Consider the following 26,062-nt stretch of genomic DNA (forward strand, 5'->3'; position numbering starts at 1 on the left):
AAATTATGCTACATTCCTATGAAATATTACGCAGTTGTAGAAATGAGATCTACATCGTTAACATGGAAAAAGTAAACGAAAAAAGTATGTATGCAATCTCATTTAGTATTTTAAAGTTTCTTTGTAAAATTTTTTTCAAAGAATCTATAGATTAACTCGTACTTTATAGAACAAGAAAGATGTGAGAGACTTTATTCTCTATTACTTAAGTTTCACAAAAATTCTTCCTAAGTAAAAATACAGAAGCACAGGAAAACATTGTTATATAAAACAAAAAAAAGTAGTTTTAAGAAGTACATGGGCCAGGAAAGACTTAAGCAGCTAAGAAAAATGCTGGTTTTGGCAAGGAGTCATTGGTAACACTCAGGAGTCAAAATGTAAAAACCCAGAATGCACAGGATTTCAAGGTAAGTGAGGGACTGATTGAAGGAAATGTCTCAAGTGAAACATTCCAGAACACACTGAAGTGGGCATCTCGGCCTTCCAGAGAAATGGAGCTCTTTGTAAGTAGGAAACTTATTGGTTCCACCTCTCGGTTTTTCCAAGAGGGGTCTGCCTAATCCCCCGTAAATCAGCTTTTTGCATTTAGTTCCAGAGGAGGGAGCAGGACCAACCCCAGGCCAAGAATTCAATTAAATGTGTTTTGGTAACCAACTTCCTTCTGCCTAAATACTCTTGCTTCCCAGGCATTCTTGCTCTCCCTTTGATGCACACCTCCAAACTTTGACCCTGCAGGTGCTTTTTTGCTCTTGTTTAACGTGCTCTTTCCCACCTGCACAGCAAAGTGATTGCATATAGGATTAGAAGAAAACCCTACTTATACAGAAGTTCAGGCCCTTTTTGACCTAGCCTGACTTCCCATTTCTGCCTCCAGATTACCTCCTCTTTAGTCTGCTAAAACTTTCCACTTGCCAGCATGATTAGATGCCATGTATTTTTCTGAGTATTTCCTATAAACCTCTTGTAGCATGTAATAGTTGCTAAATAGGTTGTGAAGAAAGTCTGCTGGGAAAACAAAACTAGAATTGTCTATTTTAGGTTAGTTGTTACTTGAAAATCTTTGAATTTTTCTTATAAATAGGTCTTTTTTTTCCCTAAAGCTTATTTTAGTTTTAGCTAAATAACAGATTACTTTGTAGTATTTTCCACAACAATAAAGTTAAAACTAAGTTTTAAGTAAGCAAATTATGTTAAAATCAGAACACTGTAGAGGGTATAAGCAGTGAAATTTGCAGGTTTTGGAGGAAATAAATGCTTCTATTTGTTCTCACAAACTTCAACTGTTATTTCAAAAACCAATACTCCATCTTACATGAGGCTTCCTTTGGTTTTCCTTGCTACACTTCCCAGTGTAGATTACTTACTAGTTCTAGTTCCCAGTGATATGTATTGACTATTACTTTTCCATCTTTTGGGGCTACAATTCAGTGTTGCTTTCTAGATCAGTTATCAGATCTAGCTGTTGGTTAAAATCAACTGTGGGGTTTTTTTAAATTCAGATATCATTGACATTTTCATTTATTAACTATGGAACTTTCTAAATGGTAGAGGGATTTGAATGAGAATCTACTAAATGAAACCCTCCAGAGATAATCTATTGTTAATGTTGATTGATTGTAATGCAATGAAATTTGGGGGCCACACATCTAAATCACTACCCAATATCCAACCTCCTACCTCGAAAACTAGGAATTGGATTTTCAGTTCCAATTGTAAGTACCTGTGATCATCTCAGAGAAGTATTGTCCCTCTGCTATCAATCATTTGTCTTCAACAGGTCTCTTCAGTGAACTCCTTTTAACATACATGTTAACATCTTTTTGTCTCATTGTAGCTACAATTAAATCTCCAGTTAAATTTCATAGAGTAGCTCTTAAAATTTTGTCACCTCTCACCCACACAACCCATTGCAACTTGGTGTTAACACCCATACTCATCTGTTCTTCAGTCAGTTTTTAGGGGTATTTCTATATCGTTCCATATTTTCTTGACTTTGTTTACTGCCCATTCTTTAAATTTTTTTTACCATTACTGGTTTTTTTTTCCTCCTCAATAGTGCCTCTTTCTCACCCTCCTACTTCATAAGAGTCTCAGTGTTTGCTCCTCAAGGACCTGTCCTTGTCCCTCTTGATACGAATACTCTTGATACACTGGTAGGTTTGTCACCTTTCTTCTGTCATATACTTTCAAGCATTCAATAAAAGTTGTGATCCCCCCCCCCCAAAAGAAGACACAACAGTAAATTTTGCCTACGTTTTTGGATTCAGACTCAGCATTTCTTCCATGACAGTGTTCATTTGTATTCAGAAGTTCAGCTATCACAATGTGGTTTCACCTCTCAAATCCAGTGGCCACCTACCAGTTTTTCCTCACTGGACCTCTCTATAGTAACATTTGACAATCTCTTACAAATTTCTATTCACTTAAGAAAATAGATGCAGATAGGATTTAAAATTTCTGGTGGCTCCCATGCTCACCAGTGTAATACAAACTTCTAAGCATGATCAAGAAGACTCTTCTATTCAAAGTTGTTGGGTTTTAACCATATAAAAAAATTTGAAAGCACATGTGTTTTCAAGCCTTTGTGTTTGCTGTCCATTCTCCATAGATAACCTTCCCACCAGTGTGAACTCCACTCCTAGTTAATACTCCAAGACCCATATACCGCCACCTCTATGAAGTCCTCCTTAACCCACTTCCAGGTAGTTTGATGCACCTACTTAAGGTATTCATTTTAACTGCAGAAATAGTACAGAATAAAATGAAGCAAAGCCAGGTCTACATGCTTACTCTGCAACTTTTTGAGTGATTCGATCTGTACATTGGGGATACTGTCTACTATGTAGGATTATCTGTAAATAATACCAAAGATACATATAAATTTGCCAATGCCTACCACACAGTAAACACTCAACAAACTGACTTTCATTGTTTTTGTATGCCCATCTCCTCCACTAGATGGCAGAAAAGATTAAAGAGTTCCTGGCTTATAGCAGGTGCCATGTTCACGTTTTAAAGAACAGTGATGAACAAAGTTATAAAAAGTCACATTCTAAACCCATTCAAGAAATAAAGAGATACAAACTGGAAGTTTCTTCATCATTCTATTTATTACATGTATGAATATTAACATCTCATGGTATCCATCTAATTCAGTCAAAACCAACAAAGGAAAAGGTTAACCATGTTTCAAGTGAACATTCTTACAGATTCCCCTGTAACTTAAAATAGAAATATGTTCATCTGCATTAAATCGTTTGACATATTTGAAAAATGTCATTAAAAAAAAATCACCTTTAGTACTTAAATATATCTGTTAATCGTTTGATGGCATCAGTGTCCAAGTTCAATAAAAGTTGCTTCATTAGATACTTCTCAAAAATGGACATCTGGATGGTTCTCTATAGCTAGAGAGATATATATGCAAAATCCTATTTCGTTTTTAAAATTTTTTCAAATCTGGCTTTTCTAGTTGAGAAAAGTCCTGCAGTGCTCTCTCACACCCCTCTTTTGAAGGATAAAACTAACCAGAATTTGCTTCTTTAATCGTGGGAAGCTACTAGAAAAAAAATCTTACATTGAGGTTGCTGTTAATTCCATTTTCACCCAATAAAAAGTACAGAAACACTGTCTTTATTTGATGGTGTGCATAAATATTACACTCCATGAATAGCAAAAATATTTTTTATTTATAATTTACAGTTTCACAAGTGAAAATCGTACATTTTTACACATACAATTTCATTTTGTTAAATTTGCACACATCTACAGAACTTTCACACAACAAGCACCTGAAACTGTGCAGGCAGTAGGAAATGCAAATACTAAAATGTATTTATTAACCAAATGATAGCTGAAGGCCCTGCCTCAGCTAGACAATTTATATAGATATATGTCTATATATACATAAAAAATTCTTCACCTTCTATATCCAACAGCAGCTTTTTTTAAAAAGAAAAACATACCTTTCTCATTTTATTTAAACTGACTCGACTGTATCATTTTCTGTTTTAATTTCAGTGGGTGTTGCTATGCTTTCCTCTGTACAAGCTGGTGGGGTATCAATTCGTTCTTCCTTAACTTTGGGACTTTCACAGGGTTCCTGCAATTCGTTTTTGACAATGTTCAACATAATGTTCAAAGGGTTTTCAACTGGTGTCTTGCTGGGAGATGGTGTACAATCAAATGAAGATGTCTACAAAATGAAAAGCTCTGTGAGTTCTGATTAAGGTTCAAAGGTATCACATTAAATGATATTTAGTTTTATAAGACCCTTGTATGGGCAAAGAAACACATACACACCAAATGCAACTAAAATACCTGCTTCCCCATAAAACATGCCATGAAAGCAGCCAATAAAAGATTTACTGAGCATTTAATAAGTACCCAGCAATGATCTAAGCCAAGAAAAGCGGTAACCAATTTAAGGCCAAAAGAAGTTGATTAGACATACCTCTGTAGTTAACCCCACAGAGATAGTAACTGCTATATATACTCTGGAATCTATGACTATCCTTATTTCAAATACTCTGACTTCACAAACCATCAGAACATCCTAGAAAGTCTACTCTTTGAATGACCTAATTCAATCTTCCAAACTGCTTCCTGAACCAGTCAGTGTTCATTGTTTGGTTTTAAAAAATGGTTATTCTCAAATATAAAAATGTGAACTTCTAAGGTCAACAGACAGGTCTTTCATATTTCACTCGTGATCATTTAAAAATTATTCCTATGTTATATGGCTAAAAAAGAAAAAAAAAGAAAAGGCAGTAACTCTAGAAACCTGTTTCCATCATGATCGTTCAGTTTCTCTTATATTTCTCTAGGCCTACTGCTCTAGTAAAAGACATTAAGATTCAAGTGAATAGAATGCAAGGAATACAGAAATTTCAAAATTTAAATCAGACCCTATCAACCTAGCACCAATATTTGGTGAACAACCTAAATGATACATCAAAACACAAAACAGCTCAATACATCAACAAGGTTAAAATAACAATATTGATGCAAAAAGTAACAAAATTTATTCACGTAAATGAGAACAAACAGCAACCAGAAAGAACTTACATTTTGATAATCTTCATAACACGACGGATGATAAATCTGAAGCAAAAGAAAAAAAAGTAGGTATTCACATGTATATTAATTTCTAATGGACTATTCTGATATATTTTCTTTTTAATTCACACCAGAAAATATCTTTGAAAAGGTAACAAAAGCCACTTTGTGGTTTCATCTCAATTTCTCCTTAAACTTGCTTTATATACTTAAGTAGATAACATGGTATACTTTGAAGACAGGAACAGTTTTTTATAATGAAATACAAATTCAAAATTAAAATAGTGTGATTAGGCAGAAACCCGAATGACTAGATTTAGAAGACCCAGTCTGGGTTTATCATTAACTAGTTATGCAACCTCTTAAATAAGTATAGAACCAATGATGTCTAAGATACCTTCCAACTCAAACACTGTAACTAAAGTCCAACACCTTTCTTACAAAAATCAAAACACAAAAACATTTTCCATTCAAAGTGGCAAGTTACCCCCTACAAAAAAATATAATCCTAACACTTACAAAGAACTGAAAATTACCTTTCCATCTACTCTAATAGCATTTTTCAAATGCCATTCCTCCTCTTCTTCATCCCAGTATTGTTCAAATTGTTCTTGACAGATTTCACAACTCTAAAACAGAATCATATAAAATGAAATTTATAGAACACATTCAATCACAAGAGGTAAAAATATATAAACACTTTATTAAGTAGAAGAAGGAATTTAAGAGTTATCTGGAAGTTCAATGTACAGTACAGATACAAAATAAGTTCTAAGGATTTTGCATTCTTCCATGCAAAAAGAGTTAACATTTCACTGTTGTTGGTCACTGGTAAGGAAGTCAGGGGCATTACCAGAGGTAGAAAATTTAATATTCTTCTCTTACCTCAACTGCTCCAGCTGGTCCAGCAGGTACACTTTGGAACTCCTTTTCTTTAGCAGCCTCCTGAGTCTTGAGCACAACTTCTTCATGCACCTTTTCAAAAAACTGGCTCTTTGCACGTTCTTCCAAATCAGCTATTTCCTCAAATTCTATCCAGTCCTTAAAAGGAGTTGATTTAAAAAGAGTATTTTCATTTGTTTCTAAACTTTTACTGCTTATCTTCAATATAATGCCATTTAAAGATAAGGGTACATTTGTCTACAAAATAATGATTTTTTTAAATTATACCTTCTCTATGAACCCCATAACTAATAGACAACATATAGCACTATTGAACAATTAAGATCTTAATGTTCATTTTCCATTACCTCTAGAATTACAACTACTAATCTAAACAAGATTAAATTTCACATACAATTTTTTACAAAAAAAAGGTCACAGAAAAATTGGAATTTTAGAGTTAGAAGAAACATGTATGTCCTACTCTTAACAAAAAGCAAATACATACTCTGCAAATTTATTTAAAAATACTTTTATATTCTAGGGGTCAAATTCTATTCAGAAAATTCATACGATAGCTCCCAGCAATTTTTTGAGCTAATACGCTTACGGAATATGATTTAAAGGTTAACAGATGGTTTAGAGTGTATTACTTACCGTTAAACTGTAGTACCAACGTCTATGCGTGACTTTTCTGCTAACATCTTTTTCAGTTCTATTTTGCCGATAATGCCAGTCCAAGTGATCTGCGTATACATCTGTCTGTGATGTTGTAAACCTCATTCCACAGGAGTAACACTGAATACCAGTGTACAGTCGATTTATAACACTATCATAACGTCTATTTTGAAAAACAGAAATCATCTTTAGTTTTGACAACATGGCTAAATGGCCTTTAAAAAAAAGGGAGTTACAAATATTTCAGTTTTCTGTATTTTAATAATGGTGAAGCTGTTATTATATGACAAAATAATGTTTCAGCCAAAAGCCAGCTGAACCAATACCCAAAGATCAGCATTATTCTCTAATAGTGTGTCATTAACCCTCTTTAAAATTAACTTTCATGAATTTTAGAACATGGAGTCTATCCTCCTATTGACAGGCCTAAAGAAAGGTGAAAGTGGTACAGAAGAAATAGTAATAGTATAGATTACTAAAAAATTAGTCTAATGGGAAGCTGCGGTTGGCATCAATTCTTAAAATTCTGGGCTCCCTATTTGGAAAGAAATTGGTATACAGACCAACTAACTGAACAAATACAGCAGTTATTAACTGTTAATACTGAATAATGATTTAATAAAAAATGGTTTTATTTTTATAGGGAAGAGTTTGTAGGACAGTAGAAGAGCTACCTCAGTCTTCATTTTCAAGAAGTCAACAGATTGTCTAAATGTTATAAATTAAGAAATGTGGCAAATCAGAAAAATATGTTATCTTTTAAGAAACAGAGAAGTAAATGTAAGGAACCATAACTAAGAGTTAAGAGTTAAAAATGGTTAAAAAATGATTCTGGGTAAAGACTAGTACCAGAAGAAAAGGATGCCATCTTTTATTATAAGCCTTTATTGTAAGCCTTTCATTATAAAACTTTAATTATGTGAATCACTTTCAAAAAAATTTATTTTAAAAGGTATAACCATTAAGTGCCTATATTTTTATAAAGTGCCCATAAGGATATGAGTCCATAAAGCACCTTTAAGTTTTTTAATATGAGCAATACAGGCAATAGAATATTAGGAAAAAGTATGCACCAAATGTTAAATGAGTATTTATAAGTAAGAAATGTAGTTAATTTTATTTTCTTGATTTTATTTATTTGATTTTTTTTTTTTTTTTAAAGTAAGCTCCATGCCAAGGTGGGGCTGGAACTCATGACCCTGAGATCAAGAGTTGCATGCTCTATGGACTGAGTTAGCCAGGCGCCTCAGAATTTTCTAATGTCCTACAATGAACATGCGTTACTTATGAAATGAAAACAGATTTTTTAAAAATTTCTTAAATACTAGACTACAGAAATCTCATTTTCATATCTTCAAAAGCACAAGAATATCAAATACAGAAAAAATGATTTAAAAAAATGAAGATGTAAGGAAGACATGATTTATCAACAGCTAATATTTTAACTCCCCATACTTAGGGTACCAAACACAGACAGTAAAAAATAGTAATTCAGAGAAGGCCTATTGGCCTAAATACTTGTGCAGAAGACATATTTTAAAAGAGAATTTAAAAACTTAAAGGCTTCCTTAAAGTTTATGTTACATATATTTTACTAGTTTAAAAAAAAGAAAAAATTCTACCTATATTTTATAAACAATAAGAGGGGTGACATGAATAGCACTAGTAATAACATCCACTGTTTAATTAAAGTCACTGTCTTTATCTTGGAAAATCAGAAAGAAAATTAGATTACATACTGTTTCAATTCTTCAATTGTAAAATTGGTAAGATCTGGAACATCTTGATCTTCAGTTTGATCTTCCTCCTCTTCAGGGGGAGGCTGAGCAGCAACTTCATTTACTTCTTAAGTTGGAAAAAAAAAAAAAACCAAATTTCTCAATACCATTCTCTAAGCATTCTTAGGGGAACACTATTGTGTTATAAACAAGAACCCCATCTTGTCTATTCATTGTATTTACTGGCCAAAGAAACAAATACAATTCTTTATTTTGATAAGCAGTATTAGGTGTGATTTCTTAATTCAATTTTCATGAAATTTTATTTCATCAATATTCAAATTTTTTTAGAAGCTAAATTAATGAAGAATAGTGAAGAATCAGCACATGATATTTGCAGGAATGTTAACTGAAACAACATGCACTATAAAAGTATCAGTGCCATCTGAGAAAATTTTCGAAGAATTTCATTATAAACCAATTATATTTGACTTTCAGAAAAAAATAAAAAATTCAATTATTGTAAGAACTTTTATCATAACTTAAATTATTATATTAAATTACACATACATCTTTATAACTGAGTGAAATTTTGTATAGATGAATTATAGAACCATACTTACGAGTTGTAGCTGAATCGGGCTGAGACAATTTGAGAATTCCTGTTTTTAGCAGTTTTGAAAATAATTCATTTACATCCACCTGACTGAGATGATTATCAGGATATGCCTTAGGAAGAGCTCCTTTAAAAAAATAACACTCTTAATTGAAAGAGCTTAAAGATGCACATTATACTAAGCAATTTTTAAATTTTCTCCAAGATGCTTTATCAACAATAAATTTGACAAAATCTTGTTAAGGATAAGTGTAATTATCTCAGAAGCTCCAAAAAAAGAATTTTTCATTTAGGTTAGCAAGTCATCATGTCTTTAAAAATATATTCTAGGATAAATACTAAAAGCTAACATTGAAAACACTGATACTTTGTAAGTGTTTTTAAGTACTTTGTATGTATTATCTTTAAAAAAAAGTTACTACCTACTTTTCCCTAATTAAATCCATGCCAAAGAAAAGCAGAATACACAGAACAGAAAGCCTCACGCTCCCGTCTACTTAATCCACCTCTAGATCCAACTTCCACCTTTCTAATTTTCTACTTCTTTTTTTTTTTAATGATTTTATTTATTTATTCGATAGAGATAGAGACAGCCAGCGAGAGAGGGAACACAAGCAGGGGGAGTGGGAGAGGAAGAAGCAGGCTCACAGCAGAAGAGCCCTGATGTGGGGCTTGATCCCACAACCCCGGGATCACGCCCTGAGCCGAAGGCAGACGCTTAACCGCTGTGCCACCCAGACGCCCCAACTACTTCTCATCTTCTAACCATACTGGGAAAGATAGTTTTGTACAGATGAACAGACTGCTATCTCTCAGCATAGATTTCCAGGAGGGGAAAAAAAAAAAATACCCAAAGTCTAAGTGAAAGTATTCCTGCCCTCCCCTCCCGTGACTACCCAGAAGAACTAAGCAGGAAGATGAGTGATGCTGCTCAGAGTATACCTGCCCCTCTGACCTTTGCTGAAGTACTGCACTTGCAAAGCAGCTCAAGCTACTGCTGAACAGGTGTCAGGGTTATTAAAGCTTCAATAATTTCACTAAATGCGACAAGGTGTTGTAACGGTCTTCTTTTTAAAACTCATTGGTGAGGAATCAATCTTACATACTTTGCTAAGCACTAATCTAATCATTATTCTTTAAATCAACTATAAACAATATTTTAATGTATTTATATGTCATTATTATGCACCTCCCTATACCTCTACAAAAAAGTTCTGAACTACTACAAATTGCTCTTAATGGCAGAAAATTCAGTTTGCATCCACAATACACATAATCCCGGCCCTTAACCCCTGCGTACTCTACACTTAACACAGCCCCTTGTACGGAGGTAGGTTAATTAATATCTGTTGAAATGAAATGTCTAAATACACGAATGAATAAATTAACCTCAACAGTCAGTTACAATAGCATTTCACACACTAGTTAAACATTTATACTTCATTAGAATTAGCTATTTATGTTTCAGAGTTGTAACTAGCTATTCACAAGTCTTCGGGCAGACAAGTTTAGTGATCAAGGGCATGAACTATGGACCCAGACACTGGGGATTCTAACCAGAAATTCTACTTTCTAGTTGTGTGACATGACCAGGTTGCTTATTGTGCCTCAGTTTTACAAAAGGGTAATAATAACTGTTCTTGCCTAAGGTTGTTATTAGGATTAAATAAATTAGTATTTGTAAGGCAATGAGGTGTTTGGAATTAAATATAGTGTTTACTGTTTTTAAAAAAAAAGAAAAATATAAATAGTGGGGCGCCTGGGTATCTGCCTTCAGCTCAGGTCATGATCTCAGGATCCAAGTCAGGCTCCATGCTCAGTGGGGAGTCTGCTTGAGAGTCTTTTCCTCTGCCCCTCCCCCTGCTCTCTTTTTCTCAAATAAATAAATCTTTTTTTAAAAAATTAAGGAATAAATGAACATAGAAGTATATTTACTACTAAGAGAGGGGTGTTTTTACTTTCATTTTAGAGAAGAAACCTTAAGAGAAGCTGAATACAGAACAATGAATACTTTTCACATCTCTAATAGTAAGCGGAACTTGAAGAAGGAAGGCATACCTAGAAGGAAAACATGTGATTTCCTCTGTGACATGGCTATGCCCTATATGTATACACATGCACCCCAAAGTTATAAACACAAAAATAAAATTTGCAGCTTTTTTTAATCTCTTGTATAAAAAAAGGAAAAATTTGCAGTTTTTGCACACTATCTCTCTCATGCCACCAACCTCAACACAACAAATCCTCTACTCAACAAGAAAAACTGAGTTCTAAAGGAAAATATATTAATATAGCAGAAGTTACAAAGTACTTTTGCATATACTACCTTATTTGATTCTCTTAAAAATTCCCAAGCAAATACTAACTTTATTGTCTCCTGTCTACAGAGGAAGCAACTGAATCGCAGGATATTTGCTTATACCCTGCCCACCTATAAGTAGTAAAGTATAGCTTTTAACACTGGTCTTCTGATTTTAGATCCCAATTCTTTACTTCCCTTTTCATTACAGTGACAAAAACAAAATATTAATTAATCCTAATTGTCAATCAGAAATTTTTTTTAAAAAGCCTTCAAATTAATTGAATGAATTCTTGTGATACCACAGTTTAAGAACCAAAGCATAAACCAGAACTTGGCTAAGACTTCCCTAGTTACTTCAGAAGTTTTGGAAAACTTCCTAAATTTGTAAGCTAAATAGAGCCACGCTAGAGCATGTTTCTGAAAATGTCTTTCAATGATTCAGAAATAAAGCAAGTACCACTACAATTTGGTTGGGCTAGTTCTCAGTACATTAAAACTTTGCAGTTTGTTTTATAAATCACCATAATTTATATACTTCCTGTTTTTCTTATATTAAAACTAAAATTCACTTTTAAAGCTCTCATATCCAATACTGTTATATCCACAACAATACTGTTATGCCTCACCCCACATTAACAAAAGAGCTTATTAGGGGACCTGGCTAGAAAGTCACAGTTTTTTCTGCTTTTTGTTTTGTTTTAGTTTTAAGTAAGCTCTAGGCCCAATATGGAGCTTGAACTCATGACCTCAAGATCAAGAGTCACATGCTGTACTGACTGAGCCAGCCAGGCACCCCATTTCTACTTCTTTTTTTAACATGCTGTGTACGATTATTATTTGAGAGCCCATGAAAGACATATGAATCAATCAACTTTATAAGGCAGTGTCCCCAGTATTCACTTAATGTTTACTGGATCATCACATACACATTCACAAAAAACAAAAACTCAAAATATCAAGTAATTGACATTTCTGAGGTTTATCATTTATCTCATTTTACCTAAACACAAATGTCACTCTCCTACCCCACCTCCTAAACTTCCCTTCTTTTTTATGGTCTACAAACGTCTGGCTAACCACCTCTAGTTGCAAACAGGATCAGTTCGAATACACATCAACAATCTAAACTCAGAAAGCGAACAAAAAATTTCAGCCAGATTTTCTCTAAATTGCATATACCCTCTCAAAATTGTCACTTCATAAAATCAACAAAGTAGCTACTCAACAAAACAATATTTGTTCGAAAAAAACCCACGAAGTTCAGAAGGTACATACCTGAAGGATTCTGAACAAATGCTCCAGGATTTTGTGGATGAACCGGCAAAAACTGTTGTCCTTGGCCAAATGCTACCGGCTGAGCAACACCAGTAAGAACCTTTAAGAGAAACCTTGGTTTTAAGAACATCCTTTCTATATTTTAACTAAAACTTTAACAATCTAAACATAAAAACATTGAAGATATCATAAAGCTTGGTATCTATAATAAAAACTTAAAGTATAACTTGACTGGGTCACTTCATTTCTAGCCTTTCTACAAAAAAGGAAAAATAATACCTTCCCTTACCTGTTTCATAGCATTGTAAGGAACTGAGCATGAAAGTGATGCTTCTCAGAAAAGTTTAAGATACTATGCAAACATGAAGTAGCCAACAAGTTCTGTGACCTCCCACAAATCACTTTACCTTGCTAGTGCTTTCCCTTATTTTACAAATAGAACTGATGTCCAGAGATGTGACCTGTACACAATTCTAACAGCTAGTTACCAGCAAAGCTGAGGCCAGAACTCCTAACCTGGCTCCTTCCCACAGATATCAAAAGCCTGCTTTTAATTATCAATCTGTAAATTATTTTTTGATCATCCTGCTTGGACATCATACTTTGCACTGCAAAGTAGATTGTAAAAAACAAACATCTGCTGTACAGGCATACAAACATTGTATTTGTTATCCAGAGTGAAGCAGGACTTCTATATATTGCTGCTATGTAAACAAATATTCAGAAATATTAAAAACGGTTCATATCTGCATATAACATCATTTTAGAGTAACTGCAGACTTACCTGTTGAGATGCCTGAATATTTCCTACTGTTATTGGAGCAGGTAGATTGCCGAAGTTTCCAAATTGGGAACTCTGAAGATTCTTTTCATCAAAATAGTGTCCAGAAGCTCTGTTAAGGGGATTGGAGAAGCTCTGGTTTCCAGGGCCATGTGGTCCATTAAAATTTGGTCCTTGAGGTGAATCAAACATTTGTTCATGTCTTTGGAACTGTAGTCCTTGGGATGGGGCATTAAAAGCATTGCCAGGTGGATCACTATATGGACCAGTCTGATTGAAAGATACTGATTCAAGCCTCTGTGAAGGATGATTGTCAAATCGTGTGCTTTGAAGACCAAGAGGAATATCAAATCTTGATGCTTGCTGGTGTTGTGGACCATCAAATCTTTGAGGTACACCATCAAATCTTGGTTGAACCTGCTGTCCAGGTGGCCCATCAAATCTCTGTGGGCCTGGCTGACCAGTTCTTTCAAATCTAGGACCTGGCTGCCCATGTAATCCATCAAATCTTGGCAAGAGAGATGGCTGACCTGGCTGCCCATCAAACCTTAAAGCATGACAACCTTCAAACCTTGGACCACCTTGACCCAGAGGCCCTTCAATTCTCAGGCCACCTCCTGGCACAGAAGGACCCTCAAACCTCATTCCACCTCCTTGTTGGACTAAAGGTCCTTCAAACCTGATCCCAACCCCTGGCTGACCATGTGGACCCTCAAACCTAAGGTTCCCACCAAGTTGATTATGTTGTCCTTCAAACCTCAAACCGGCTACTGACTGACCATGGGGGCCCTCAAACCTCATTCCAACTCCCTGCTGTAGCAAAGGTCCCTCAAATCTGATCCCACCTGCTGGCTGACCATGAGGTCCATCAAACCTAATTGCAGCCCCTGATGGACCATGACCCCCTTCAAATCTAAGTCCACCGACAGGCTGACCTCGGGGATTATCAAATCTAAGTCCACCCACAGGCTGACCATGAGGTCCCTCAAACCTTAGACCACCCACAGGTTGACCCCGATGTCCCTCAAACCTGAGACCACCCACAGGCTGGCCCCCTGGTCCTTCAAATCGCAAACCACCTGCAGATCCCTCAAACCTCAGACCAGGGGAACCTTCAAACCGAAAACCACCTCCTCCTGCTTGACCAATCGGCCCCTCAAACCGCAGAGGTGTCCCTACTGGTCCTGGAGGACCTTCAAATCTCAAAGGACACCCACTTCCTAGCTGACCTTGTGGTCCTTCAAATCTCAAAGGGCCACCTCCCCCCATTTGTCCTGGTGACCCATCAAACCGAAGAGAACCTGGTGTAGGAGGTCCATCAATTCTAGGGCTTAATTTATTAGGTCCTTCAAAAATCATCTTGGTTGGGCCATCTCTTGTTACTGATGGCCTACTAGGTCCATCAAATAATGGTCTATCTTCAGCTAAAGCTGTAAGTCGCTGATTTGTATCAAGGCCGGCAAATCTTGATGCTGGGCTATCTACAAATGGTTTATCTGAATCTTCATATCTAGGTCGCTTAAGTGGAAAACGATCATTGAACGGTGATCTCTGCTCTTCTCGTACACCTTTTAAAAAGAAAAAAAAGTTATTTTCCCTGAATCTGAATTTATATCAAAATATCTTCAATCTCCTATTTTCATGTGAATGTTTAGCCAAAAATATCCAAACTATCTCACTTAATTACAGGGGAAGGAAAAGACAGCATAATCAAGCAGCAGGTAAGAGGATGCCCTCTAGAGTCAGACACACCTGGGTTTAAAAAAAAAAAAATCCCCATTCTGTTAACTAATATTTCGACTTTGAGAGCAAGTTATTTAACCTCTCTGGTCTTGACTCCTATCTGTAATATAGGATAATATATATTGAATTGGGTTGTTGTGAGGATTAAATCAGATTACATATATAAGAAGGAACCTAAGAAAAGTACCTAACACATTAGGGTGGCCTTGTAAATATTAGCTCCCTTCCCTTCCCTTTCAGGGAAAAAAATGAAACAAAACAAAAGGTAGTCTGAACAGTCACAAAAATCCATCCCCACTTAGCTTGTTCATTTTCCCTTCACTGCTGTGTGATTCAATAGGCATAATCTGATTTAACTTTTTCTACCTTTAGCAGAGACTTGCTCGTCATGTCTTCTCCGGCCCTCATGGGGTGAAAGATTCTCAGCATAAGTACGACTCCCAGATATAGGAGAAAGACGTCTTGCTCTTTCACTAAATTGTTCTTTTCTGTCAAACTGTGCTCCACTATTCCTACTTGCATGTTTACTTTTGGATGGCTCACATTCTATTCCAGACAACAAGGCATCAGTCAAAGGGTAGTCAAAAATATCAGGATCTAAGAGATCAAGTCTTGGAAATGAATGCTGAACCTGTGTCCTTTTCAGTTTTGCTTTATGTTCATAGTAGGTTAATTCAGCATCAGATAAGAGAGGTTTCTTTTTTAATCCACCTTTATTTTCTTCTGTAGGACTATCCCGTACATTGCATCTATGTTTACCTTCTTGATACTGAAATAGCTGTCGAATTTGATGCACAACAACAAGGAACTCATCCTGTGTAATTTCACCAGATGCTAAACGTTCACTCGTCTGTGTAGGGGTGATAAAAGGAAATCAAATATTTTAAATATAAAAAGTGCTTACAAAAAAAACTTAGACAAAAGAGAATAATGACTACATGTGATCACAGTAACTACCTTTTGAAGTAATTCTCTTTTGCTTGCAAGAGTTAACTCTTTAGGAATCTGAAGGTTGGCATCTACACTTAATCGATGCTGCTGCTTTGGGGCTCGAGGTGACAAGATTCCTTTAGTGCTTGACCAGCTCTCCCTATGCCTTAGATGAGGAGATTTACTATGTTCATCACCCTGTTGTAAGCTGAAACCATAAAAGCAGTACATTATTTCATAAAAATTGTTTAAATTTCTCAGGACCATATGCCAAAGGATCTGGTTAAAACAAATATATTTAACCATACAAGTTAACTAAATGATTAAGAGCACAAGATCTGCAGTCAGGAAAAATCACACATGAATTCTAATCCTTGCATGTCCTAGATGTATAACTTTAGGTAGATTAGTTAACCTATCTAAACTTCAGTTTCCTTATCTGTAGAACAGGAATAATAATGGTATTTCACCCACAGAGTTGTTAAGAAATAAATGGAAAAAATATAACTATAGCATCCAACAAATATTGCCCAATCTTTAAATTAACACTATATTTTAAAATGTACAATTTATTCTAATTGATTAAAAATGTTAACGTCCTACCTTTTATTTTCTTCCCAACCAGATTTCCATCTTTTGGTAGACTTGGAACTTTGCCAATTTTCTACATTCTCCTTTGGTTCAGTGCCTGATTTTGTAGAATGCTGATTTGCAGCTTCTTGTGGTCGTTCCTCCTCAGTCTTTTTTATTCGCCTTGGATCTCGAATATCTTGTTTATTACTTCTCTTAGCATTTCGCTCTTCCCTGGAAGGTAGCGTAAACTCTTCCATATGTGACTGCTTAACTCCTGATTGCCGAATCTTTCCAGCTTTGGGCGTCGAAGTTGGAGACATACTCCTTTGCCTTCGTTTGGGTGACCGCCTATCTCTTCTCTTCGGAGAATGTATAATTGGTGACCGAGACTTGGGTGATCTCGATCTTGATCGCTTTCTAGTACTTGATCTCCCTGGTTTTGTCCCTTGTTTTTCTGATTCTTCCGTTATTGTATCCTGCTTTTGTACAATGCCATTGATGATTTTATTTCTACTTCCAACCAGTCTGTGTTCAGATGATTTCATGTGCTCATCTTTATCCTTTTTTTCTGCAGTTTTTCTCTTCTCTTTTACATCATCATCTTTGCTATCCGTCTTATCCTGAAGATGTTTTTTCAACCTTGGATCTCTCTTGCTCATTTCAGACACCCTTGCACTTTCAGATTCTTGATTTTTCAAGTCTTTTGTGTGGGATAATTTGTTTTTCAGAGGTGATGGTGATTTAGATTTAGATTTAGATTTAGAATCTAATTGGTCAAGTTCTTTCTTGGTTTTTTCACCTGATTTACTTTTCTCTTGCTTAGATGAGTTTAGTTTTTCAGAGGGTACAGTTTTACTTGTCTTAGTATCAGATTGGTTCAATGTGTTCATTAGGAATTCCTTCCTGTGACTCTGATCTTTTCCATGTGAAGAATGTTGACTCATCCTATTAAGACGGGGATCCCGATTAGTTCCTTTCAAATCCTGAATTTGTAAGGATGGACCTGGACGGCTTTTCTCAGGTTGCACAGGAACCTGATGGGGAGGTTTAACTGCCATAGGGGGAATTTGTGGAACATGTAATTTGGATGGTACAGATCCAGAACCTAAGTTGGATGTCTCCTGCTGAACACTAAGAGAAACTGCCTGAAATACAAAATAAGTGTTCATGTTAATACATAGAAAATGCAGATTATTTGTCAGGAAATGAAAAACCAAAGGATGGAATGTTTATTTAATAAATCCATTCAATACTATATTTATGCTGTGTACTTCTAGTGTTCAAGTAGAGATTAAAATGAAAAGAAAAGAAAGTTCATGTACTTATGGGGCTTGTTATTTCTTACTACTCCTTTGCTTTGGGGGTTTTATAATATAATCTTAAAGTAGAATGAAAAAAAATTCTCCATCTTCCTAATTATTCACGATTCTGAACAAGACTTCTACTAAGAAACTGCTAAATAAATCACTGCACTCCAAGTGCACAAGTGTCAAAGAGTCATTCCAGCTAAATTTTAGGTCATAAAATTTAGGTCCTTCTAATGTCAATGATAAGGAACTTATAAAATTTTGCCTTCCTCTATTTCCTTACTCTTAAATTCAAGTGCTAAGTAAAATAACTTAGTAAAAGGTCATTCATGCATGGAAATATGTAATCTTCCTGCCCTCCTTAGTTTTGTGATGGCTTTCTTTTGTAGGCTTCTAAGAACCAGATTTCTGTTCATGAAACCTAAGCTTATAAAACATTAAAGACTATGCAAAAACATTCACAACAACACACCTACCACCTTGGGACAGGCATTAAATTCACATGACATGTTAATAAACTAAGGTGCAATCTTAAAAGACAGCAATTTAAAAGAAAGTATTTGAAAGACAATAGCGTAGTTTACATTCAATTGACTTCTACAGTAAGAAATTAAAATTTTGGTCTAACATAACATAATCTGCAAAATAAAAGTGGAAAAAGAACACACTAACAAAAATAACATGCTCATACAATTCAAACACAAAATAATAATTACTTCTCTATCAGAAGACAGGTTTAAAATATTTAAAATGCCAAATATCCTCTACTTACCAGTTGTGCCTTAGCTTGCTCTAGCTCAAGCTCCAGCTTTTTCTGCTGAAGTTCTAACAACTGTTTTTGTTTTGCCAGTAACTGCTGCCTTATTAGTTGTTCTTGGGTAAGATTCTTTTGTATATCAGGAACAATTGGAGGAGTGGAGATGCTAGGGGAACTGACCACTGTGCCAGGTGTTGAAGGCTCTTCCGGCTATAAGAAAAAATAGTGGGTTAAAAAAATATATTTCACAGCTAAAAAAGAAGCTAAGGGGAAACTAAAAATTATCAGCTTATCTCTTAAATGCTATCCATAATCATAAATGGCCAATCATGTTTAAAAGCGCACAGAAAATTTTCCAAAAATTTAAAAACCAAAATAAGTATATTATGTGATACCTAAACAAGGAGAATGTATTTTTAAATGTACTGTGAACCTGTGTGTAAAAAACATTTTTTTTAACTAAACTGATTCAGCGCAGGGTATTCTTGAGATTTCTTTCTAGCAAGAAATTTTAGATAAATCAAAATTCATATCAAAACTTACCGATTTATTTAAAAATTTAGGATTCACATGGATGCTAGATGTATTCACATTGGGGGGCAGAGGTTTAATAGGCCAAGCAGGATCTAACGAATTGACTCTGACATCCAGGGCATAAAGTTTCTTCAAAGGAAATATTTCATCCCATGTGGAACGTAATTTAAATAAACTTTTCCTAGTATTTTCATCCACCTAGAACAACAGAACAATTCTATGGCTTGTTAAGTTACTATAGAATGTTTTAAATATTAAGTATTAAAGCTACATAAATCTCTGTTAAACTCAATATAGCAAACATACTAGTCATTCACAAATATATGCAACAGTAATAACTTATTAAAGGTATATTTGGTTTGTAAACATAAATAAATTTCTCCCACAGAAAAACAATTAGAAAAATTAGTCACTATCCCCTAGCCTGCATGAAAGCAAGCAACTAAACAATTCTTTATATTTTTAATAGTATAAAATGTTTCCAAATTTTAGGGCTTAATACAGCATTCCTTATGTTATTCTTACTCTGAACAAAAGTGTGAACGAGAAAACAGGTCACCTGATGGTTTAAATTTTATTAAAACAAAACTAACTCACTACCAATTTTCTGCACTACAATTGGTTGGGACCTATGAATGAGTTATTTGTGGTGTGGAAGGCACCTTAAAAATTGAAATTCACAAAAATCTTACCCACTGATGAGCTTCATTCAGTTTTATATAATTTATCTGCTCATGCTTGTGATGGGAATAATAACAATGATATTCAAAAACTAGCCAGCAGAGAAACCTAGTACTTGGGAAAACTGAATTAGAATTTTAACTTTAGGATAAAGCCTTGACCATATTCTAGTCTTTAGAGAATTATACTTACTATAAAGTCATTTTCATCAAATGCAGTGTCAAGACCTTATTAGATTCAGTAAAAGATATTCTACCAAACACCCAACGAAATTTGAACATAATGAAACTGAAACCAAGAGGCTGGTTTAGCTCCCCAACTTCTGTAATATAAAATTGGCTTCTCCTTAGACTACAGCTTCAGGTAAGCAGCATTTAGCCAAGGTACAATACACTATTAATTAACAAGCTCCTTAATACAATTTGAAATACAGCTTTCCAAATTTATTCTGCATATATTCACTAACAGAAGAAAAAAATTACTCCAAGTAGCAGCTATACATTTTCTGTTCTAAAAGTAAAATCTCAGAATAGCTTTCAAAATAATCCCAATTCTCCAAGTCTGACAACTGTTAAGAGTTCTCCAAACACAACAGGTGCAGCTAATAAAAGAACTACCAATTTTTTGTTAGGAAACAATATTTAAAATTAAATTGCTTACAAATGTCCTTTTGCTCAGTTTTCAAGATACAACCTTCCAGGAAGAGACTTATTACTCCAGCAAATCCCTTGTCTTCCTCAATTTAATACTCTATTAACCAAACTACCAGATACAATGTTATGGAAGGAACTTGCAAACTCTAAGTATAGAAACTAACAAGCCTTTCTTCTAAACACTAAATGTGGGTTAAAAGTATTTCCAAAATAACCTAAAGCAATTAACTGGCCCCCCATTCACGCATACCTAGAACATTCACCAAAAAAAAAACAAAAACAAAAAAACCACCATACTTGAACAAAGTAACAAGAGGAAACATTTCGAAAAAAAAAAATCACAAAAGTTTCAGGCACCAATCACAGGTTGAGACACGTTGGAAGATTACGATTTTCTTTTTCAGATAGGAATAGTCAACATCCTAACACCAGAAACCTAAACAATGAAAATTGAAGTACTCTCGACAGCTTCAGATCTTTTTGCCCATGTACTAATGATGGAACAGATCTTTCAATAAAATGAACAAACTCAATTAAAAACAAAACAAATTCTAAAAGCAAACCCATCTATTCTTGAATGGAACATGTAAAACCCCAAAATCTGCTTTAAAAATCTAACATAAAACACTAACTTTAGCATGGTACTTGATAAAGATCCAAGAGATAAAACATTTCACCACCCAAGAAAACCCAACACAAAGACAAGTATTTATTTAATCAGGAACACATTTTTTTTTTAAATTCAAATGTTTCTAAATGCATATATACCTTTTCAAACACACAAATAAATGTTGCAACTAGATTTTTAGTAAAGGCAGTGAGATACTCTCTTCCAACGTTTTTCACGATAGAATCCATAAGGTACATAACAGGAAGCTTCTCTGAGGAAGGAGCCTGAAGTGATAAAAAGAAACTGAGAAGTTTAGTATAATGAATTGTCACCATAGAATTACTTTTAAAAGTGAGGTTTCAAACCTACAATACAGACTACTATTTTCGTTGGCACTAAGTACTTTTGAGTTAACCTTTATGAAACTTAAAATGTTCAACCAAGTTCTCATCTCTTACAGTGGTCTTCAGTTGAGCATATAAAATAAGCTCCGAACTAGAAGAAAAACTGTAACTTTTAATACATTCAACACTCAATGGAATTTCAGGTTCATATGGTTTAAAAACAAAAACAAAATACCTGTGTTTTAAGTGACCACGGGGTGGCAGGGATATTTTCTGTAACCCAAGTGTAAGTTTTGTGAAATTAACTTATTATAGTGTGCCTAGACTCAATGAAGTTTCCAGACTTCTGGCAGAAACCCTCATTTCCATAGGTATATTTTATATGTTAAAGTCTATGACACTTCTGTTACCTGTAAAATCATTAGGATTACTTCTCTATAATCCAATGAACAAAGAAATTAAGTACACTTCACATATGAAGTTAATGGCAAAAAAAAAAAAAAAACTCTTAAACTTGCACGTGAACATGCAGAAGGTGCAAGTTGTTACTGATACAAGAAAAACTGGATGGAGCAGCTGCTGAGTCATGTAAATCAGGTCGAACTTGACTCTGGAAACCAGGATTTGTTCTGAAGATTTCTTCACAGCATGGACTCTCCGTCGAAATTTTTTTCCTCTGACATGCACAAACCAGGGTTTCTAAATTTGTGCAAAGCCAGTGTGGTGGTGCTGATACAGGTAGCCCTTTCCAAAGCAAAGAAACGTTGCCCCAGTTCAACTGCAATGCCTACCCACCACTGGCTTTTAGAATGTACAGCAAGTTTCCAGAAAGCATCAGCAGGTTCACAGACTTGAGGAGCATTAAGACACACCATATAAACTGTTAACTCCGACTCCACAGGAACACCCATGATTTAAAAACAAAAACAAAAAAAATCGTCCCCATTTACCCATGTGTATCGGAATCTTAACCCTGAACAACACTTACCCATAGCTACCTGTAGCTAGGGTAGGCTCACAGTTCTGCAGTACACAATGCCGTATTTCACAAAACCAATTGCCCATACAAGTGTGTGGAAGTGCTCTTGCTTCTGATAACACCTTTACAACCAAAGTTGGCCAAGGAAACCTTCGAATAGCTTTGTATGAAAAATTTCTTTTACGGTCCTTTCTAATAAAAGGGTTCACAAGGCCACTGCATGTGGGTAAACTAGTAAATACCAACACGTCAAACGCTTTATTGCTGTGTCTTTATCTTACCATGTCATGTTTTACACCATTTTAGTCATTGTTGTACTTATGAAGACAGGCTCTCTTTAAAACCAAAATCTGTTCAGTAGGCTAATTTTTTATTGTACGAGTGAATCCTGTATGTAATATTTTTCCCTACTACTGCCTCATGGGAGGAGTCAAATAAGGTGTGAATCCTTAAGTTTAGTAATGCTGAGACGCTAGAGAATAAGGACACAAACATTCACCTCCAGAAAACACAAAACCAAGCCAGTTTGCTACCAAATGACAGAAAATCCCTCCCCTCACCCTCAACCCCAACCCTGATTATTTCCCCAGTGACTTTTACATCTTTTCCTCAACCTGGCTTTCCAAAAATAACCAGGAAACGTGTGCCAAAAAAATTTCAGCTTTTATCAGCAAATAGCCCAACTATTTTCACCACTCTGTGTAACCATACACAAATACAAATTTTAATGTGGTCACTATAGTCAGCATTTAGTTTTCACTTTTCGAAGGTCTTCCGGATCCATTAAAAGCCAGCAAGGAAACTGTTGAGTGACAACCTGCACTGCTAAATATTAGGTTCTGTGGAATATTAGTAATCCCAAAAATACTAAGTAATTAGATTTTTTAAATCAATATTAATTAAAAAAGAAAAGTGCAGCTTTGTTTTTTAAAAAAAGCATTCAATGTCAAGTTAAGCCTTCAACAAGGCAAAAACTAAGTTTTCGTGTCTAACATGTTTGTGGTATCGATAAAAAGGATGTTGAGTATGAGGAATGCTTCCTTTTTAAGTCTCATACTTTAAAAAAAGAACAATAGCTGTTTCACAGACATTCACAGGAAAAGGTGAATGAAGACTTGTATTTTAGCTGTCAGACTGAGCATGACAAACTTGCTGGGCCCTTAAAAACAAAACAAAACAAAACAAAAAACCTTTACTTTTTGTCCTCTTTAAATTAAGGTATGAAAGGACCACCTGAAACCGTGTATCTTGTGAACAGATTTACCCAAAAGAGTGGATGGAACCTAAAGAATGAACCCAAGTCACTTAAAGACTTTTGTTTAAAACACACAACCACGTAGATAAAAATAAGTCTTGGAAACAGATTCTACACCTTACAAAGGTAAATAAAAAAGACAAGTACATATTTTATATGTTTTATTCACAAATTTTATAATACCAGTCACACATTTCAAAACCATTTATTAGAGTCAGACCACTCAGTTGTACACTAGACAGAAACCGCCTCTAAACAATATATTGGTGGTTGTTGTTAAAGTGGCCTTTAAAAAGGGGTTCACTCTGCTAAAAGGAGGCTCATCCTGTTAATTTCAATCACTAACAACTAGAAAAAACTAAACCATAAGTACAAGCTTGAAAAATAACTTAGAACGTAATACTGGGAAGCTATTAAAACTCATTATGATAACTAAGTTTAACAGTAACTTAAATGACATATCGCTCCCACATGAATCCACAGAAGAGGAGGACTACAGGGAAATAAAGGGTGGCAGAGGACCACTTCTGTCAAGGGGTGAAGAAAAGCACGTCTTCACTATCAGGGAAGGGAGGAAAAAAAGAGAAAAGGAAGAGGAGGAGGGACTGAACTTTTCAAAAAAAACTACAAGTACGTGTTACCCACTGGGCCAGTTCTCCACCTACAGGTTGGATAAGATCTCCTCCCCCCCACCCAAACCCCACCCTCACCCCCAATTTCCCGTACTTTGGGGCACATTAGACCCTCCGATAGGAGAATAAAAGTTGTATCTAGCCGCCCCCACCCCAAAACGGGGCTGACGGGTGTGAGCAGCTGCCTGGCTGGCAGGGAATGGATTCTCCTCTCTTCCCTTTCGCATCATGTGCTTTTCAGGCGCCATGTTGGGCTCCTAACAGGCGGCTGCTCCACTCGGGGCCAATTCCCTATTCCCACCCACCAACAGCTCGCTCCCAGGTCCCCCTTCACCTCCTTCCAACCCACAGAGCACAATTACCCAAAAGGGTAAGGGGGGTGGGGGGGGAGGGCTGGGAATGGGAGAACCACCACTCCCCACCCTCCCGGGGTTAAAATGGTTTTAACTCTTACTTCCCCACACCACAAACTGCCTTTTAAGTCTCCCCCTCCCCAAAGGGCTCTATTCAAAGCGTGTGTGTCGGGATATACAATGCGGTGGCCTAAATAGGGAGTTGGTAAGCGGAAGTGGGACTCCACCCTTTAGCCTCCCCACTCCCTCCCCCACAAGAGAGGCCCACGCTCGAAGCCTGGGCCAAAGACCGAGCCTGAGTTGGAGGTGGAGGGTTGGAGAGGAGGAACACTGTCCCCCTTTGGACGGAAGCGAGACCTGGGATGAGGCTGACACTAAAATCAGGGAGTATTAGAAGAATAGGAGGCTGCGGGGTGTATAAAAACCTTGGCGGTTTGGGCCTCGATGAGAGAGACGATCTCCTTGGCGAAGGGCAGGTTCTCCTCGGCTAGAATGGTCAGCATATTGATGTGCGGTTTGCTATTGAAGGTCAGGTCTTCGAGTGATGACTGATAATCCCGACAGGCGTCCTCCCGGGCCCCCGCAGTACCGGCCTCGGCCGGCGTCTGCTCTGACATTGCGCCGCGGCCCCCCTCCGAGGTCCGCCGCAGCTGAAGCTGAAGCCGCTCTCGACACCCCGCCTCCCTTCCGATCCTCTTCCTCTCCCCGGGTCTCGCGGCTCCGGCTTCACCACATGCTGACCGCGGAGGGGGGTTGGGGGACGACACAGGGGGAACCTCGGGTATGAAACGCCACCGTCTCAAGGGTGATCTCCGTCCACTTCCAGCCGCCACAGAAGCTTCTTTCTCCACAGACACAAAATGGCGGCGGCAGTGGCGGCTCCAGCTCCGAAAATGTCTGTGTTCCCAACCGCTGCGTCGTGCGAAATGAGCAAGGGGAGGGGAAATGTGCGGTAAAAGGGCGGGGCCGTTGAAAAAAAACAGGCGTGATTGGCTCAGCCAGTAACGTCACAATCCTCGCCTTCGGCCCTTGCGCACGACGTCCTGGCACCGCCTTCTTCTACGGACCCTACCCGGGCTTTCGCAACACCTACTGTTCAGAGGTGCGGTAAAAAAGACGGCCCCTCTCATTGGCGGATTCATAAGAGACTGTTCGGTCATTTGTTACCATAACAACCCATTCAGGGAGGCCAATAGGCTTAGAGGAGGCTGTTCCCGAGGCCCAACCCAACCAGTTTAAGGGGAACCTCAGCCGTTCCCCCACTTCGTCCCTCCCTCCGCAATCCCCTAGCCACTGAGCGGTTCCGTCAATCATTCTCCCTCCCGTCTGCCCCAGCGGCCGCGGCAGGGGAGTGGGGGCTGAGAGAAGCGACGGCTTTTCGCCCGCCTCACCCCACCTTGC

General features: G+C 36.6%; 1 protein-coding gene across 2 annotated transcripts; it reads right to left on the bottom strand.

Moving 5' to 3' along the window:
* Positions 1–3,085: 3,085 nt before the first annotated feature.
* PCF11 (PCF11 cleavage and polyadenylation factor subunit) lies at positions 3,086–25,596 on the bottom strand. 2 transcript variants are annotated; one of them, XM_019806111.2, is made up of 16 exons: positions 25,087–25,596; positions 21,257–21,382; positions 19,164–19,352; positions 18,636–18,830; positions 16,587–17,701; positions 16,011–16,191; positions 15,420–15,903; positions 13,314–14,878; positions 12,530–12,629; positions 8,960–9,079; positions 8,358–8,463; positions 6,598–6,781; positions 5,944–6,099; positions 5,595–5,687; positions 5,068–5,103; positions 3,086–4,195 (listed from the first exon to the last, which is right to left on the bottom strand). In XM_019806111.2, the coding sequence occupies exons 1-16, from the start codon at positions 25,276–25,278 to the stop codon at positions 3,980–3,982; spliced, it is 5,058 nt and encodes a 1,685-aa protein (XP_019661670.1). In that variant the 5' UTR covers positions 25,279–25,596; the 3' UTR covers positions 3,086–3,979. The 2 variants fall into 2 exon arrangements, with proteins under 2 accessions (XP_019661670.1, XP_002925437.1); XM_002925391.4 differs by having other exon boundaries at positions 15,813–15,903; positions 25,087–25,595.
* Positions 25,597–26,062: the final 466 nt, after the last annotated feature.

The sequence above is a fragment of the Ailuropoda melanoleuca genome, chromosome 8 (genome assembly GCF_002007445.2).
Source record: "Ailuropoda melanoleuca isolate Jingjing chromosome 8, ASM200744v2, whole genome shotgun sequence".
Lineage (NCBI taxonomy): Eukaryota > Metazoa > Chordata > Mammalia > Carnivora > Ursidae > Ailuropoda > Ailuropoda melanoleuca.

What these genes read in the sequence shown, in the direction of transcription:
- PCF11 (XM_019806111.2), bottom strand. Translation starts at nt 25,278, where the DNA reads ATGTCAGAGCAGACGCCGGCCGAGGCCGGTACTGCGGGGGCCCGGGAG. An exon ending in CTAAATTTTTAAATAAATCG is followed by an intron (nt 18,831 to 19,163) that starts GTAAGTTTTGAT and finishes TTTTTCTTATAG; the next exon opens with CCGGAAGAGCCTTCAACACC. An exon ending in GCCCGATTCAGCTACAACTC is followed by an intron (nt 8,464 to 8,959) that starts GTAAGTATGGTT and finishes TTCCAACTTAAG; the next exon opens with AAGTAAATGAAGTTGCTGCT.